Below are 16,951 nucleotides of genomic sequence, written 5' to 3' on the forward strand. Positions count from 1 at the left end.
TCAAATGAAGGCCTTGTTCAACTATACAGAATCATGGAATTTCAATTATTCAGTCAAATACATTTAATTAATAAGTAAATGATGTACAAAAAAATGTAATAAAAATCCCAATATCATTTTCTATGTTTGATAAAGCATTAAAGCAGTTGAATACACTTGTCTACTGTTCACATGAGCTCGACCTATACTTGATTTTTTGGGCTGATGCCAACACAATATTGGGGAGTAAAAAAATTCTGATATTGATTTATCGGCCAAGGTTATGTATATATGCAATTATGCAATGCAATTATCCCTCAGATGTGGTCATCAACTACTTGTGACAAAGATAACGTAATGAAGGCGGGATATATATAATAGTTTGACAATAAATCTTTATTGTCAAAAATGAAATCAGTTCACCTGAACAGTTAACTTTATTTGGAATTTGATCATGTTCTGCATCACGTTCTGTAAAAATAATCTTTATACACTGTGCATATCAAACAACATATAAGCCAATACAGATATATCTGTGATGGGCCGATAGTATCAGCTGACCCAAATATCGGTTGGGCTCTACTGTTTACTATCTCATACAGTAACGAGGGTCTTTGGTGCTTTCACCGCTGTGGCCTGGGATTGATTCCCAGTCAGGGAAAGCTCGCTTCAAGTTTGCATTTCATTCTGTAAAACTGCTTGAGAGGAATAATGATGAATTCTGGCTTGCTTTAGTTACAGTCTGCATATCAGAGTCTTGACTGATTGAAGAATGAAATATTGTTATCAACACTGACTGAGACACTCAAAAGCACAACAAAGTGCAGCCTGAGAGATTACCACTGTGATTAATCTATTTACAATGTTCACTAAGATAGCATTTGTTGATACCTTACTGCTCTGATGAATTGTGTTGAGTTACAAATTTGTTCATGACAGTGTCCACCAAAAATATAATATAAAAGCAACAGATGTTGATTAGTGTTTCCTGACATTCTTCCTACCTTTTGCCCATCTTGGATGTTCAGTCGATGGAGGACATGCTGGGAGAACGCCCGAAACATCCCTTCACTGTGGCAGTCTGAGATCTGCCATCAACAAACAAGGGAAAGTGTCAATTTCACTCACATGTGCAATATAATTTTCATCTATTCATTTCGAGATACTGTGTAAAAGCGATTATGTTGGTTGTGGATAGTCATGCAAAAAGATTAGCAATATGTATTTTTTAGAAAATCGACCCTGTGATTTGAAATGAATTGAACTCAAATTGAATCTGGCCACACAGGTGTATTGCTCTGGGTTGTGATGAAAAATATGTAACACACTGGGGATCTGACAATTGTGAACACATTTCTAATCTCGCCGGAATGAATATCATATAAGCCTATGCATTTCTCAAATCTAAGAATCTCACACATACACTGCTGCACTGCAGCTGTAAATGTGAGCACATGAATATAAACATGACATGAGCTACAGGGACAATCAAAAGCATCAGCTTGAGGCTGACCTATCAATATTTCGCACCTCAAGGCTGGAACCACAGGACAACACATATTTACATGGTATTATATTTATAGTGATCTCCTTGGAATTATCATTTAAATAACATAAGAACTTGCTGAGCTTTTGAATACATCTCATAAATATGTGACCTGAACTGCATGTTTATGACTGAATCAGATATTGTTGTGCATGTGGAAAGGAAAAAGGCAATCAATAAGCAAAAATAAATATCACTAAAATGTGAAAATGTAAAAGAACATTTAGTTAGTGGCTACACACAAACATATAAATGAGGGGTAACTTACGAGAGGCGTGTTGTAAAAGAGGCCATATCTCATTCTCGGGAGGAGGGAGAAAAATGCATCTTTGAAACACACCTGTGGACAAGTGTGAAAAGATCAAAGAAATAAGCATACAGCATGGCATAGCAATCAGTTTGTGTTTATGTCATGGAGTTGTACACACACAAAGATGCGTGCATGCTTACTGACATCTTCAAGTGCTTTCGAAACATTGGAATGATGATTTGGGTGTACATGAACAATGAGGCAACAAATAAAACCTACTAATCGCTGTGGTGTGTTACAGCTGTTATTGTCATACATCACCCAGGGGCTTAAATTGGACATCATTTTTACATGATTTTATATGGCTGGAATCTCAGTGTCTACAGGAAGCGCAAATTTTAAATCAGTTCAGTCACAGTTGTACATATAAATTTCACAGTTTCTTAAATATGCAGTATATTTCATCAAGACCTTGTTGCTTATTTGCAGGGGACTGGGAGACCTGGAGACCTCTAAAAATTTGCAATAATTATAGAAGTCATCTTTAAGCCTTGGGGAACTTGCCTTGTCTGTATTTTGTCAAGTCAAATTTCACAGCAAATTATCTACCATACATAGAGGTCATGTGATAACATAAGTCCTGTCTACATATTGGTGAGTTGTGGCAGTATTTAGGTTTACTGTTCTTTTCACACATCGTTTCTACCTCTTTCCCGAATCCGGATGATGGAGGCTGTGTTGGAAACGATAAAAGTCTTGACTGCATTTTTGATGCAGGACATTCATATCGTTACACAGCATGGACTTAAACTCAAATCCATCGTAATGGCAAAATTTCAAAAGATGATGAGGTGGATGACGTGCAAATGTGTGGGCAGAATCAGTTGTTTGTTTTTATCCCGGATTTTAAAAACAAGGAGGTTAACAATGTACATCTCTGCTAGTGGTGTTACAAATAATAGTTACATATTAAAGTGTGCAGAATATCAGTGGGATGATGTCAATAAATTTGAGTAAAACACAGGCTTCTCTTATGCGTGAACAGCAGGGATTAAGACTACCAGCCCATTTCAGTGGTATTTCTAAACAGTTGACCACAAAGAGGTGACATTACACTTACTCTTTTAGAGTCATAGGTCTTCAGGTGGATGATGTCATAATCTGAAAAGGCCCTCCATGTTTCACCGAACAGATCTCCATAACCATAAAAACTCTGGGAAAAGACATAAAAAAAAAGGAACAAATGTTAATCAAATTAATGTTACATCTGAAAAGATAAACAAACCAATAAAATGCGAATCAACTATGGCCTTTGGCAGTGCCAGACTCAGTCATCTGCTTTCCAAACTCTGCTGGTTGCATTTTTCTGAACTTGTGGTTTTACACAAAATCTGTTATCACACTATTATCTGACAGCCTGTTTGGATTGCAGGGTGCAGTTTGTGCTGAAAGGTCATCGCAATCCTTCTCCTTGTCAGTTTTCTTTCTCTCCCTTTTCCTCTCTACTCCTGACTGCTCAGTAGAGGGAACAATGGGGTGGATAAGGCTCTCTGTGAAGCAATCTGGTTTTCAACTGGTGTTTCCCCTTGCCGACTTCATCACACGAATATGCCACTGACATATTTAACAAAAACTGTTACTGTAGTATTATACAGACAGACTGATGTTTTGTTTTCTGGCTGGGTTATTCAAATTAAACCTCAGTTTTCATTTTCTTTGTCATTTGACTTGGACACAAAACTTTCAATATCTGTATGATTTTGTGTTTTACAGAGAGAGAAAGCTAAAATATATTGCTGCATCTGCTGAAATAATCTTAATCAAAATCATCGTATGCATCAGCATTTTAAAACTCTTGAATTGTATCTTTGTGACCCAAGAGCACTTCCAATCAGTGACCCTTGATTTATTTCTTATGCAACCAGAAGAGGCAGTCACTAATTCACTGAAGGAAGGATGCATAGAAAATTCTACCTTGTGAATTACTTTGTCAAATAAATATTATAATAAATAAGTACAACAAGAGCATCTTAAATACTTATCTTCTTTTGTTGCAGTCTGTTAGGGTGACATAAAGAGCAGCAAACTAAACAAGCAAGTATGCTTGTGAATTGCTGTCATCTCGAGTGGCAAGAACGGGCATGTTCCCTTTAATTTAAAAAACTATGTATCTTACATGTACAATATGTGCTGGTTAACCTTAAATAGAAACTACTACCAAATTACTGCATAATATCTAGCTTACACCCTTCCCTTCATTGAAATTGTGGTGGGAGAAATCAGATACCCACCGTGTCCCACATGATGATGTTGATATCTAAGCTGAAGGAGTTGTTTATGTGCTGGGAGATGTACAGGTTGACAAAGTCACAGAAATGGTGGTACATGTTCACACCTGTTTGAAAAACACACAAGTATTACTTTTGTGAACATCAGTCTGTTTCACGCCTGGTAACTAAAAGAAGAATAATATTCTGGAGTGGAGTCAAGCTCTCAAAACAGTACTGCATCATCTCAACAATGACTTAGCATAAAGTGTGAATTTTGGTGTAATCCTTACTGATCCATACTGCACATAAGAGCATGTGTATTATTCTTAATGAGGTTTTGTAAGAGTAAAACTTTAAGCTACATGTTCAGGTTGCAGGACTTTGAATTGGGGCATGTAAATCTTCCATCACCTACCAGCATCCAGTTTCATGAAAACAGTGGGCTTTTCAATGACAACATCACAGTGTCCATCTTCTATGGGATGGAAGTCCAGCTCTGTGTAAGTCTGCAGCTCAGCATACCTACAAAAACAGCACAGCACACCGAATCGATTTACAAGTAATATTGGAAATAAAACTGTGAAAAAATTCTGCATAAACATAGTGCAGGTGGCACACCATGGGAGTGAACATTTCACACCTAAAAAAGTGATTTTACTATATTTAAATCTCCTACGTGTCAGATTGGAACATTTCTGACACTAATGGTGGTCTGATGGTTATAATAAGAGATAATAAACTGCTATAATAGCTGCACATTATGCCCAGCATTTTACATAAACTGACACATCTGCTCACACTGGCCTCGCAGTACAACTCTCTCCATAGCTGATAAAAATATTACTCGAGCCAGCCAGGAGTCGAACCTAGAATCTTCTGATCCGTAGTCAGACGCGTTATCCATTGCGCCACTGGCCCAGATAAGCTGACCACTGTTTCAACAACGAACCAACAGCACAAATTCCAACCCTGACATTCCTGACTGATCCTGCCTCCTCATTCAGGGCTGCTTTAAGAGGGAGCAACATGCTTTTCACTAACTTATAAAATATGTTCATACCAGCAACACTTTAGATGCTATGTAAAAAAAGCTGAGTAATTGTAAAGGCATCAAGGCATGGTCACTGCTCCAGCTGTGTCATCAGTATTTTTAAATGGCAATGGGTTTTAGCTTCTGTAACTGATTCAGACAACAACTCTCTATGGCGGGAAAGGGCGGCTGTAATGGAGAATTAGCTGGACTCTGTCAAAGTAAACTTGACACATGTACTGTAGCAGCTATTGTCTAAAAAAGTGTACCACGATTGCCTACTAGGATTTAGCACTCTCAACCTTGTGGCCAGGTTTTGATTCTCGGACAGAAAAAAAAACCAATGCTCAAAATCACATATCCAGCTCCCTGGTTACAAATCATCCTTTTAACAATACATTAACCATGCAAAAGTAACCCGCGGATGCATGTCATCACACATCCACAAAAAATTGTGCTCAAAAGCCATTTTTCTACAATTCATTTCTACAGAAAAATTTCTACATTTTTCTGCTCCCTCTTGTGGCTAGGATTCAACGCTCTCAACGCCACGGCCCGAATACCATTCCCGGACAGGGAACACAACTTTGGTCTTGTTTGGGAACGACAGGCAAAGGGACATGGGCCCCACGCTATAAAGTCATGCCAAGCACATACACTATAAATAGACAGACATGTTTCAGCACTTGCTGTTCACAAATCATGGAACACACAGTGGTGGACGGGGAGATGGTTTTGTCATGAGTGACTTCAAATGAAACCATGAAACAAGAATTTACAGACTAACCTATTTAGGATACATAAGCAATGCATGCGGTACCTATGGATGCATGTCATACATTAATTTAAAAAGAAAAAATTAGAAAAAAAAATGAAAAATTGTGCTCAATAACCAGATTTCAGGTCCCTGGTGGTCTAGTGGTTAGGATTCGGCGCTCTCACCGCCGCGGCCCGGGTTCGATTCCCGGTCAGGGAACACAGTTTTGGTCTTGTTTGGGAACTGAAGGCAAACGTACATGGGCTCTGTGCTCTAAAATCACGCTGAAAGCAAACTGTGTATCATAAGACTTGTTTCATCACTGGCCATTCTCAATTCCATTCACAAATCAGGTAACACACTGTGGCGAATTTGGAGAACGCTCTCTGTCAAGCATCGGGGGGAAAAAAAAAAAACAGTGCTCAAAATCACATATCCAGCTCCCTGGTGGTCTAGTGGCTAGGATTCGGCGCTCTCACCGCACTGCCCGGGTTCGATTCGGTCAGGGAACACCACGTAGTTTGGGAAATTAGAATAGTAGGGTCCCATGCTCTGAAATCATGCTAAGTGCATATACTCTATGTTGGCACACAAGCTCTGCACGAGCTGTTCTCAATTCCATTCAAAAATCAACACACACAGTTTCATTACATTAGTGCCTTCATATGAAACCATTACATTAACTTGAAAAGATGTGCTTCAACACCAGTTATCAAGGCCCTAGTGGTCTTGTAGGAAGGCATGTGTGCATTGCTGTAGACAGGTTTGACTCCTGGTTAAGGAACACTGTTTTGGCCTGTCTGGCGACTAAAAGTCAAAAATACAGACTCCTGCAATCATGAGTCATGCGCAGAGCATATGCTGTACACTGAAGGACATGTTTCAGAATCTGCCATTATCAGGACCATTTATATATCAAGGAACACACAGTGGTGGACAAGCAGTTCATTTTGTGTTTTGTGTCGCTGGTGCTTTCACTTAAACCCCTTCAAAATATATATTTACAAATCATCCTTTTAACAATACATTAACCATGCAAAAGTAACCCGCGGATGCATGTCATCACACATCCACAAAAAATTGTGCTCAAAAGCCATTTTTCTGCTCCCTCTTGTGGCTAGGATTCAACGCTCTCAACGCCACGGCCCGTATACCATTCCCGGACAGAGAACACAACTTTGGTCTTGTTTGGGAACTACAGGCAAAGGGACATGGGCCTCACGCTATAAAGTCATGCCAAGCACATACACTATAAATAGACAGACATGTTTCAGCACTTGCTGTTCACAAATCATGGAACACACAGTGGTGGACGGGGAGATGGTTTTGTCATGAGTGACTTCAAATGAAACCATGAAACAAGAATTTACAGACTAACCTATTTAGGATACATAAGCAATGCATGCGGTACCTATGGATGCATGTCATACATTAATTTAAAAAGAAAAAATTAGAAAAAAAAATGAAAAATTGTGCTCAATAACCAGATTTCAGGTCCCTGGTGGTCTAGTGGTTAGGATTCGGCGCTCTCACCGCCGCGGCCCGGGTTCGATTCCCGGTCAGGGAACACAGTTTTGGTCTTGTTTGGGAACTGAAGGCAAACGTACATGGGCTCTGTGCTCTAAAATCACGCTGAAAGCAAACTGTGTATCATAAGACTTGTTTCATCACTGGCCATTCTCAATTCCATTCACAAATCAGGTAACACACTGTGGCGAATTTGGAGAACGCTCTCTGTCAAGCATCGGGGGGGAAAAAAAAAAAACAGTGCTCAAAATCACATATCCAGCTCCCTGGTGGCCTAGTGGCTAGGATTCGGCGCTCTCACCGCATGGCCCGGGTTCGATTCGGTCAGGGAACACCACACGTGTAGTTTGGGAAATTAGAACAGTAGGGTCCCATGCTCTGAAATCATGCTAAGTGCATATACTCTATGTTGGCACACAAGTTCTGCACGAGCTGTTCTCAATTCCATTCAAAAATCAACACACAGTTTCATTACATTAGTGCCTTCATATGAAACCATTACATTAACTTGAAAAGATGTGCTTCGACACCAGTTATCAAGGCCCTAGTGGTCTTGTAGGAAGGCATCTGTGCATTGCTGCAGACAGGTTTGACTCCTGGTTAAGGAACACTGTTTTGGCCCTGTCTGGCGACTAAAAGTCAAAAATACAGACTCCTGCAATCATGAGTCATGCACAGAGCATATGCTGTACACTGAAGGACATGTTTCAGAATCTGCCATTATCAGGACCATTTATATATCAAGGAACACACAGTGGTGGACAAGCAGTTCATTTTGTGTTTTGTGTCGCTGGTGCTTTCACTTAAACCCCTTCAAAATATATATTTACAAATCATCCTGTTAACAATACATTAACCATGCAAAAGTAACCCGTGGATGCATGTCATCACACATCCACAAAAAATTGTGCTCAAAAGCCATTTTTCTGCTCCCTCTTGTGGCTAGGATTCAACGCTCTCAACGCCACGGCCCGAATACCATTCCCGGACAGGGAACACAACTTTGGTCTTGTTTGGGAACTACAGGCAAAGGGACATGGGCCCTACACTATAAAGTCATGCCAAGCACATACACTATTAATAGACAGACATGTTTCAGCACTTGCTGTTCACAAATCATGGAACACACAGTGGTGGACGGGGAGATGGTTTTGTCATGAGTGACTTCAAATGAAACCATGAAACAAGAATTTACAGACTAACCTATTTAGGATACATAAGCAATGCATGTGGTACCTATGGATGCATGTCATACATTAATTTAAAAAGAAAAAATTAGAAAAAAAAATGAAAAATTGTGCTCAATAACCAGATTTCAGGTCCCTGGTGGTCTAGTGGTTAGGATTCGGCGCTCTCACCGCCGCGGCCCGGGTTCGATTCCCGGTCAGGGAACACAGTTTTGGTCTTGTTTGGGAACTGAAGGCAAACGTACATGGGCTCTGTGCTCTAAAATCACGCTGAAAGCAAACTGTGTATCATAAGACTTGTTTCATCACTGGCCATTCTCAATTCCATTCACAAATCAGGTAACACACTGTGGCGAATTTGGAGAACGCTCTCTGTCAAGCATCGGGGAAAAAAAAACAGTGCTCAAAATCACATATCCAGCTCCCTGGTGGTCTAGTGGCTAGGATTCGGCGCTCTCACTGCCGCGGCCCGGGTTCGATTCCCGGTCAGGGAACACCACCTTACGTGTAGTTTGGGAAATTAGAATAGTAGGGTCCCATGCTCTGAAATCATGCTAAGTGCATATACTCTATGTTGGCACACAAGCTCCGCACGAGCTGTTCTCAATTCCATTCAAAAATCAACACACAGTTTCATTACATTAGTGCCTTCATATGAAACCATTACATTAACTTGAAAAGATGTGCTTCGACACCAGTTATCAAGGCCCTAGTGGTCTTGTAGGAAGGCATCTGTGCATTGCTGCAGACAGGTTTGACTCCTGGTTAAGGAACACTGTTTTGGCCCTGTCTGGCGACTAAAGTCAAAAATACAGACTCCTGCAATCATGAGTCATGCCAGAGCATATGCTGTACACTGAAGGGCATGTTTCAGAATCTGCCATTATCAGGACCATTTATATATCAAGGAACACACAGTGGTGGACAAGCAGTTCATTTTGTGTTTTGTGTCGCTGGTGCTTTCACTTAAACCCCTTCAAAATATATATTTACAAATCATCCTGTTAACAATACATTAACCATGCAAAAGTAACCCGTGGATGCATGTCATCACACATCCACAAAAATTGTGCTCAAAAGCCATTTTTCTGCTCCCTCTTGTGGCTAGGATTCAACGCTCTCAACGCCACGGCCCGTATACCATTCCCGGACAGAGAACACAACTTTGGTCTTGTTTGGGAACTACAGGCAAAGGGACATGGGCCCCACGCTATAAAGTCATGCCAAGCACATACACTATAAATAGACAGACATGTTTCAGCACTTGCTGTTCACAAATCATGGAACACACAGTGGTGGACGGGGAGATGGTTTTGTCATGAGTGACTTCAAATGAAACCATGAAACAAGAATTTACAGACTAACCTATTTAGGATACATAAGCAATGCATGTGGTACCTATGGATGCATGTCATACATTAATTTAAAAAGAAAAAATTAGAAAAAAAAATGAAAAATTGTGCTCAATAACCAGATTTCAGGTCCCTGGTGGTCTAGTGGTTAGGATTCGGCGCTCTCACCGCCATGACCCGGTTCGATTCGGTCAGGGAACATAGTTTTGGTCTTGTTTGGGAACTGAAGGCAAACGTACATGGACTCTGTGCTCTAAAATCACGCTAAAAGCAAACTGTGTATCATAAGACTTGTTTCATCACTGGCCATTCTCAATTCCATTCACAAATCAGGTAACACACTGTGGCGAATTTGGAGAACGCTCTCTGTCAAGCATCGGGGGGGGAAAAAAAAAAACAGTGCTCAAAATCACATATCCAGCTCCCTGGTGGTCTAGTGGCTAGGATTCGGCGCTTTCACCGCCGCGGCCCGGGTTCGATTCCCGGTCAGGGAACACCACCTTACGTGTAGTTTGGGAAATTAGAATAGTAAGGTCCCATGCTCTGAAATCATGCTAAGTGCATATACTCTATGTTGGCACACAAGCTCCGCACGAGCTGTTCTCAATTCCATTCAAAAATCAACACACACAGTTTCATTACATTAGTGCCTTCATATGAAACCATTACATTAACTTGAAAAGATGTGCTTCGACACCAGTTATCAAGGCCCTAGTGGTCTTGTAGGAAGGCATCTGTGCATTGCTGCAGACAGGTTTGACTCCTGGTTAAGGAACACTGTTTTGGCCCTGTCTGGCGACTAAAAGTCAAAAATACAGACTCCTGCAATCATGAGTCATGCGCAGAGCATATGCTGTACACTGAAGGACATGTTTCAGAATCTGCCATTATCAGGACCATTTATATATCAAGGAACACACAGTGGTGGACAAGCAGTTCATTTTGTGTTTTGTGTCGCTGGTGCTTTCACTTAAACCCCTTCAAAATATATATTTACAAATCATCCTGTTAACAATACATTAACCATGCAAAAGTAACCCGTGGATGCATGTCATCACACATCCACAAAAAATTGTGCTCAAAAGCCATTTTTCTGCTCCCTCTTGTGGCTAGGATTCAACGCTCTCAACGCCACGGCCCGTATACCATTCCCGGACAGAGAACACAACTTTGGTCTTGTTTGGGAACTACAGGCAAAGGGACATGGGCCCCACGCTATAAAGTCATGCCAAGCACATACACTATAAATAGACAGACATGTTTCAGCACTTGCTGTTCACAAATCATGGAACACACAGTGGTGGACGGGGAGATGGTTTTGTCATGAGTGACTTCAAATGAAACCATGAAACAAGAATTTACAGACTAACCTATTTAGGATACATAAGCAATGCATGTGGTACCTATGGATGCATGTCATACATTAATTTAAAAAGAAAAAATTAGAAAAAAAAAATGAAAAATTGTGCTCAATAACCAGATTTCAGGTCCCTGGTGGTCTAGTGGTTAGGATTCGGCGCTCTCACCGCCGCGGCCCGGGTTCGATTCCCGGTCAGGGAACATAGTTTTGGTCTTGTTTGGGAACTGAAGGCAAACGTACATGGACTCTGTGCTCTAAAATCACGCTAAAAGCAAACTGTGTATCATAAGACTTGTTTCATCACTGGCCATTCTCAATTCCATTCACAAATCAGGTAACACACTGTGGCGAATTTGGAGAACGCTCTCTGTCAAGCATCGGGGGGGGAAAAAAAAAAACAGTGCTCAAAATCACATATCCAGCTCCCTGGTGGTCTAGTGGCTAGGATTCGGCGCTTTCACCGCCATGCCCGGGTTCGATTCCCGGTCAGGGAACACCACCTTACGTGTAGTTTGGGAAATTAGAATAGTAGGGTCCCATGCTCTGAAATCATGCTAAGTGCATATACTCTATGTTGGCACACAAGCTCCGCACGAGCTGTTCTCAATTCCATTCAAAAATCAACACACACAGTTTCATTACATTAGTGCCTTCATATGAAACCATTACATTAACTTGAAAAGATGTGCTTCGACACCAGTTATCAAGGCCCTAGTGGTCTTGTAGGAAGGCATCTGTGCATTGCTGCAGACAGGTTTGACTCCTGGTTAAGGAACACTGTTTTGGCCCTGTCTGGCGACTAAAAGTCAAAAATACAGACTCCTGCAATCATGAGTCATGCGCAGAGCATATGCTGTACACTGAAGGACATGTTTCAGAATCTGCCATTATCAGGACCATTTATATATCAAGGAACACACAGTGGTGGACAAGCAGTTCATTTTGTGTCGCTGGTGCTTTCACTTAAACCCCTTCAAAATATATATTTACAAATCATCCTTTTAACAATACATTAACCATGCAAAAGTAACTCATGGATGCATGTCATCACACATCCACAAAAATTGTGCTCAAAAGCCATTTTTCTGCTCCCTCTTGTGGCTAGGATTCAACGCTCTCAACGCCACGGCCGAATACCATTCCCGGACAGGGAACACAACTTTGGTCTTGTTTGGGAACTACAGGCAAAGGGACATGGGCCCCACACTATAAAGTCATGCCAAGCACATACACTATTAATAGACAGACATGTTTCAGCACTTGCTGTTCACAAATCATGGAACACACAGTGGTGGACGGGGAGATGGTTTTGTCATGAGTGACTTCAAATGAAACCATGAAACAAGAATTTACAGACTAACCTATTTAGGATACATAAGCAATGCATGTGGTACCTATGGATGCATGTCATACATTAATTTAAAAAGAAAAAATTAGAAAAAAAAATGAAAAATTGTGCTCAATAACCAGATTTCAGGTCCCTGGTGGTCTAGTGGTTAGGATTCGGCGCTCTCACCGCCCATGGCCGGGTTCGATTCCCGGTCAGGGAACACAGTTTTGGTCTTGTTTGGGAACTGAAGGCAAACGTACATGGGCTCTGTGCTCTAAAATCACGCTGAAAGCAAACTGTGTATCATAAGACTTGTTTCATCACTGGCCATTCTCAATTCCATTCACAAATCAGGTAACACACTGTGGCGAATTTGGAGAACGCTCTCTGTCAAGCATCGGGGGGGAAAAAAAAAACAGTGCTCAAAATCACATATCCAGCTCCCTGGTGGTCTAGTGGCTAGGATTCGGCGCTTTCACCGCCGCGGCCCGGGTTCGATTCCCGGTCAGGGAACACCACCTTACGTGTAGTTTGGGAAATTAGAATAGTAGGGTCCCATGCTCTGAAATCATGCTAAGTGCATATACTCTATGTTGGCACACAAGCTCTGCACGAGCTGTTCTCAATTCCATTCAAAAATCAACACACACAGTTTCATTACATTAGTGCCTTCAAATGAAACCATTACATTAACTTGAAAAGATGTGCTTGACACCAGTTATCAAGGCCCTAGTGGTCTTGTAGGAAGGCATCTGTGCATTGCTGCAGACAGGTTTGACTCCTGGTTAAGGAACACTGTTTTGGCCCTGTCTGGCGACTAAAAGTCAAAAATACAGACTCCTGCAATCATGAGTCATGCCAGAGCATATGCTGTACACTGAAGGACATGTTTCAGAATCTGCCATTATCAGGACCATTTATATATCAAGGAACACACAGTGGTGGACAAGCAGTTCATTTTGTGTCGCTGGTGCTTTCACTTAAACCCCTTCAAAATATATATTTACAAATCATCCTTTTAACAATACATTAACCATGCAAAAGTAACCCGCGGATGCATGTCATCACACATCCACAAAAAATTGTGCTCAAAAGCCATTTTTCTGCTCCCTCTTGTGGCTAGGATTCAACGCTCTCAACGCCACGGCCCGAATACCATTCCCGGACAGGGAACACAACTTTGGTCTTGTTTGGGAACTACAGGCAAAGGGACATGGGCCCTACACTATAAAGTCATGCCAAGCACATACACTATTAATAGACAGACATGTTTCAGCACTTGCTGTTCACAAATCATGGAACACACAGTGGTGGACGGGGAGATGGTTTTGTCATGAGTGACTTCAAATGAAACCATGAAACAAGAATTTACAGACTAACCTATTTAGGATACATAAGCAATGCATGTGGTACCTATGGATGCATGTCATACATTAATTTAAAAGAAAAAATTAGAAAAAAATGAAAAATTGTGCTCAATAACCAGATTTCAGGTCCCTGGTGGTCTAGTGGTTAGGATTGGCGCTCTCACCGCGCGGCCGGGTTCGATTCCCGGTCAGGGAACACAGTTTTGGTCTTGTTTGGGAACTGAAGGCAAACGTACATGGACTCTGTGCTCTAAAATCACGCTGAAAGCAAACTGTGTATCATAAGACTTGTTTCATCACTGGCCATTCTCAATTCCATTCACAAATCAGGTAACACACTGTGGCGAATTTGGAGAACGCTCTCTGTCAAGCATCGGGGGGGAAAAAAAAAAAACAGTGCTCAAAATCACATATCCAACTCCCTGGTGGTCTAGTGGCTAGGATTCGGCGCTCTCACCGCCGCGGCCTGGGTTCGATTCCCGGTCAGGGAACATCACATTATGTGTAGTTTGGGAAATTAGAATAGTAGGGTCCCATGCTCTGAAATCATGCTAAGTGCATATACTCTATGTTGGCACACAAGCTCTGCACGAGCTGTTCTCAATTCCATTCAAAAATCAACACACACAGTTTCATTACATTAGTGCCTTCATATGAAACCATTACATTAACTTGAAAAGATGTGCTTCGACACCAGTTATCAAGGCCCTAGTGGTCTTGTAGGAAGGCATCTGTGCATTGCTGCAGACAGGTTTGACTCCTAGTTAAGGAACACTGTTTTGGCCCTGTCTGGCGACTAAAAGTCAAAAATACAGACTCCTGCAATCATGAGTCATGCGCAGAGCATATGCTGTACACTGAAGGACATGTTTCAGAATCTGCCATTATCAGGACCATTTATATATCAAGGAACACACAGTGGTGGACAAGCAGTTCATTTTGTGTCGCTGGTGCTTTCACTTAAACCCCTTCAAAATATATATTTACAAATCATCCTTTTAACAATACATTAACCATGCAAAAGTAACCCGCGGATGCATGTCATCACACATCCACAAAAAATTGTGCTCAAAAGCCATTTTTCTGCTCCCTCTTGTGGCTAGGATTCAACGCTCTCAACGCCACGGCCCGTATACCATTCCCGGACAGAGAACACAACTTTGGTCTTGTTTGGGAACTACAGGCAAAGGGACATGGGCCCCACGCTATAAAGTCATGCCAAGCACATACACTATAAATAGACAGACATGTTTCAGCACTTGCTGTTCACAAATCATGGAACACACAGTGGTGGACGGGGAGATGGTTTTGTCATGAGTGACTTCAAATGAAACCATGAAACAAGAATTTACAGACTAACCTATTTAGGATACATAAGCAATGCATGTGGTACCTATGGATGCATGTCATACATTAATTTAAAAAGAAAAATTAGAAAAAAAAATGAAAAATTGTGCTCAATAACCAGATTTCAGGTCCCTGGTGGTCTAGTGGTTAGGATTCGGCGCTCTCACCGCCGCGGCCCGGGTTCGATTCCCGGTCAGGGAACACAGTTTTGGTCTTGTTTGGGAACTGAAGGCAAACGTACATGGGCTCTGTGCTCTAAAATCACGCTGAAAGCAAACTGTGTATCATAAGACTTGTTTCATCACTGGCCATTCTCAATTCCATTCACAAATCAGGTAACACACTGTGGCGAATTTGGAGAACGCTCTCTGTCAAGCATCGGGGGGGAAAAAAAAAAACAGTGCTCAAAATCACATATCCAGCTCCCTGGTGGTCTAGTGGCTAGGATTCGGCGCTCTCACCGCCGCGGCCCGGGTTCGATTCCCGGTCAGGGAACACCACGTGTAGTTTGGGAAATTAGAACAGTAGGGTCCCATGCTCTGAAATCATGCTAAGTGCATATACTCTATGTTGGCACACAAGCTCTGCACGAGCTGTTCTCAATTCCATTCAAAAATCAACACACACAGTTTCATTACATTAGTGCCTTCATATGAAACCATTACATTAACTTGAAAAGATGTGCTTCAACACCAGTTATCAAGGCCCTAGTGGTCTTGTAGGAAGGCATCTGTGCATTGCTGCAGACAGGTTTGACTCCTGGTTAAGGAACACTGTTTTGGCCCTGTCTGGCGACTAAAAGTCAAAAATACAGACTCCTGCAATCATGAGTCATGCGCAGAGCATATGCTGTACACTGAAGGACATGTTTCAGAATCTGCCATTATCAGGACCATTTATATATCAAGGAACACACAGTGGTGGACAAGCAGTTCATTTTGTGTTTTGTGTCGCTGGTGCTTTCACTTAAACCCCTTCAAAATATATATTTACAAATCATCCTTTTAACAATACATTAACCATGCAAAAGTAACCCGCGGATGCATGTCATCACACATCCACAAAAAATTGTGCTCAAAAGCCATTTTTCTGCTCCCTCTTGTGGCTAGGATTCAACGCTCTCAACGCCACGGCCCGTATACCATTCCCGGACAGAGAACACAACTTTGGTCTTGTTTGGGAACTACAGGCAAAGGGACATGGGCCCCACGCTATAAAGTCATGCCAAGCACATACACTATAAATAGACAGACATGTTTCAGCACTTGCTGTTCACAAATCATGGAACACACAGTGGTGGACGGGGAGATGGTTTTGTCATGAGTGACTTCAAATGAAACCATGAAACAAGAATTTACAGACTAACCTATTTAGGATACATAAGCAATGCATGCGGTACCTATGGATGCATGTCATACATTAATTTAAAAGAAAAATTAGAAAAAATGAAAAATTGTGCTCAATAACCAGATTTCAGGTCCCTGGTGGTCTAGTGGTTAGGATTCGGCGCTCTCACCGCCGCGGCCCGGGTTCGATTCCCGGTCAGGGAACACAGTTTTGGTCTTGTTTGGGAACTGAAGGCAAACGTACATGGGCTCTGTGCTCTAAAATCACGCTGAAAGCAAACTGTGTATCATAAGACTTGTTTC

At 41.6% G+C, this 16,951-nt stretch overlaps 1 protein-coding gene and 14 non-coding genes across 18 annotated transcripts in view; 13 read left to right on the plus strand and 2 right to left on the minus strand.

Annotated features, from left to right (window-relative positions):
* eogt (EGF domain-specific O-linked N-acetylglucosamine (GlcNAc) transferase) overlaps positions 1-16,951 on the minus strand; it is a 58,755-nt gene that overhangs the window by 27,779 nt on the left and 14,025 nt on the right. For all 4 annotated transcript variants that reach the window (XR_015778432.1, XR_015778438.1, XM_088086612.1 and 1 more), the window contains exons 7-11: positions 4,461-4,567; positions 4,067-4,170; positions 2,896-2,988; positions 1,794-1,865; positions 984-1,067 (exon numbers count right to left, since the gene is read on the minus strand). Coding sequence is in view for 2 of the 4 variants with exons in the window: in XM_088086612.1 (XP_087942738.1) it covers positions 984-1,067; positions 1,794-1,865; positions 2,896-2,988; positions 4,067-4,170; positions 4,461-4,567 (460 nt within the window). In the remaining 2 variants the exon portion in view is untranslated. The remainder of the gene's footprint in view (positions 1-983; positions 1,068-1,793; positions 1,866-2,895; positions 2,989-4,066; positions 4,171-4,460; positions 4,568-16,951) is intronic.
* trnah-aug (transfer RNA histidin (anticodon AUG)) lies at positions 4,891-4,963 on the minus strand. Its single transcript has one exon. It is a non-coding gene; the product is annotated as a tRNA-Arg (tRNA).
* Positions 5,980-6,051, plus strand: trnae-cuc (transfer RNA glutamic acid (anticodon CUC)). Its single transcript has one exon. It is a non-coding gene; the product is annotated as a tRNA-Glu (tRNA).
* On the plus strand, positions 7,328-7,399 carry trnae-cuc (transfer RNA glutamic acid (anticodon CUC)). The gene has a single exon. It is a non-coding gene; the product is annotated as a tRNA-Glu (tRNA).
* On the plus strand, positions 8,680-8,751 carry trnae-cuc (transfer RNA glutamic acid (anticodon CUC)). The gene has a single exon. It is a non-coding gene; the product is annotated as a tRNA-Glu (tRNA).
* On the plus strand, positions 8,969-9,040 carry trnae-cuc (transfer RNA glutamic acid (anticodon CUC)). The gene has a single exon. It is a non-coding gene; the product is annotated as a tRNA-Glu (tRNA).
* Positions 10,321-10,392, plus strand: trnae-uuc (transfer RNA glutamic acid (anticodon UUC)). The gene has a single exon. It is a non-coding gene; the product is annotated as a tRNA-Glu (tRNA).
* trnae-cuc (transfer RNA glutamic acid (anticodon CUC)) lies at positions 11,387-11,458 on the plus strand. Its single transcript has one exon. It is a non-coding gene; the product is annotated as a tRNA-Glu (tRNA).
* trnae-uuc (transfer RNA glutamic acid (anticodon UUC)) lies at positions 11,682-11,752 on the plus strand. Its single transcript has one exon. It is a non-coding gene; the product is annotated as a tRNA-Glu (tRNA).
* Positions 12,737-12,808, plus strand: trnae-cuc (transfer RNA glutamic acid (anticodon CUC)). Its single transcript has one exon. It is a non-coding gene; the product is annotated as a tRNA-Glu (tRNA).
* Positions 13,030-13,101, plus strand: trnae-uuc (transfer RNA glutamic acid (anticodon UUC)). The gene has a single exon. It is a non-coding gene; the product is annotated as a tRNA-Glu (tRNA).
* On the plus strand, positions 14,375-14,446 carry trnae-cuc (transfer RNA glutamic acid (anticodon CUC)). The gene has a single exon. It is a non-coding gene; the product is annotated as a tRNA-Glu (tRNA).
* Positions 15,432-15,503, plus strand: trnae-cuc (transfer RNA glutamic acid (anticodon CUC)). Its single transcript has one exon. It is a non-coding gene; the product is annotated as a tRNA-Glu (tRNA).
* Positions 15,726-15,797, plus strand: trnae-cuc (transfer RNA glutamic acid (anticodon CUC)). The gene has a single exon. It is a non-coding gene; the product is annotated as a tRNA-Glu (tRNA).
* On the plus strand, positions 16,781-16,852 carry trnae-cuc (transfer RNA glutamic acid (anticodon CUC)). The gene has a single exon. It is a non-coding gene; the product is annotated as a tRNA-Glu (tRNA).

Source organism: Plectropomus leopardus, chromosome 2 (genome assembly GCF_026936395.1).
Source record: "Plectropomus leopardus strain MGB_pleo_1.0 chromosome 2, ASM2693639v1, whole genome shotgun sequence".
Taxonomy (NCBI): domain Eukaryota; kingdom Metazoa; phylum Chordata; class Actinopteri; order Perciformes; family Serranidae; genus Plectropomus; species Plectropomus leopardus.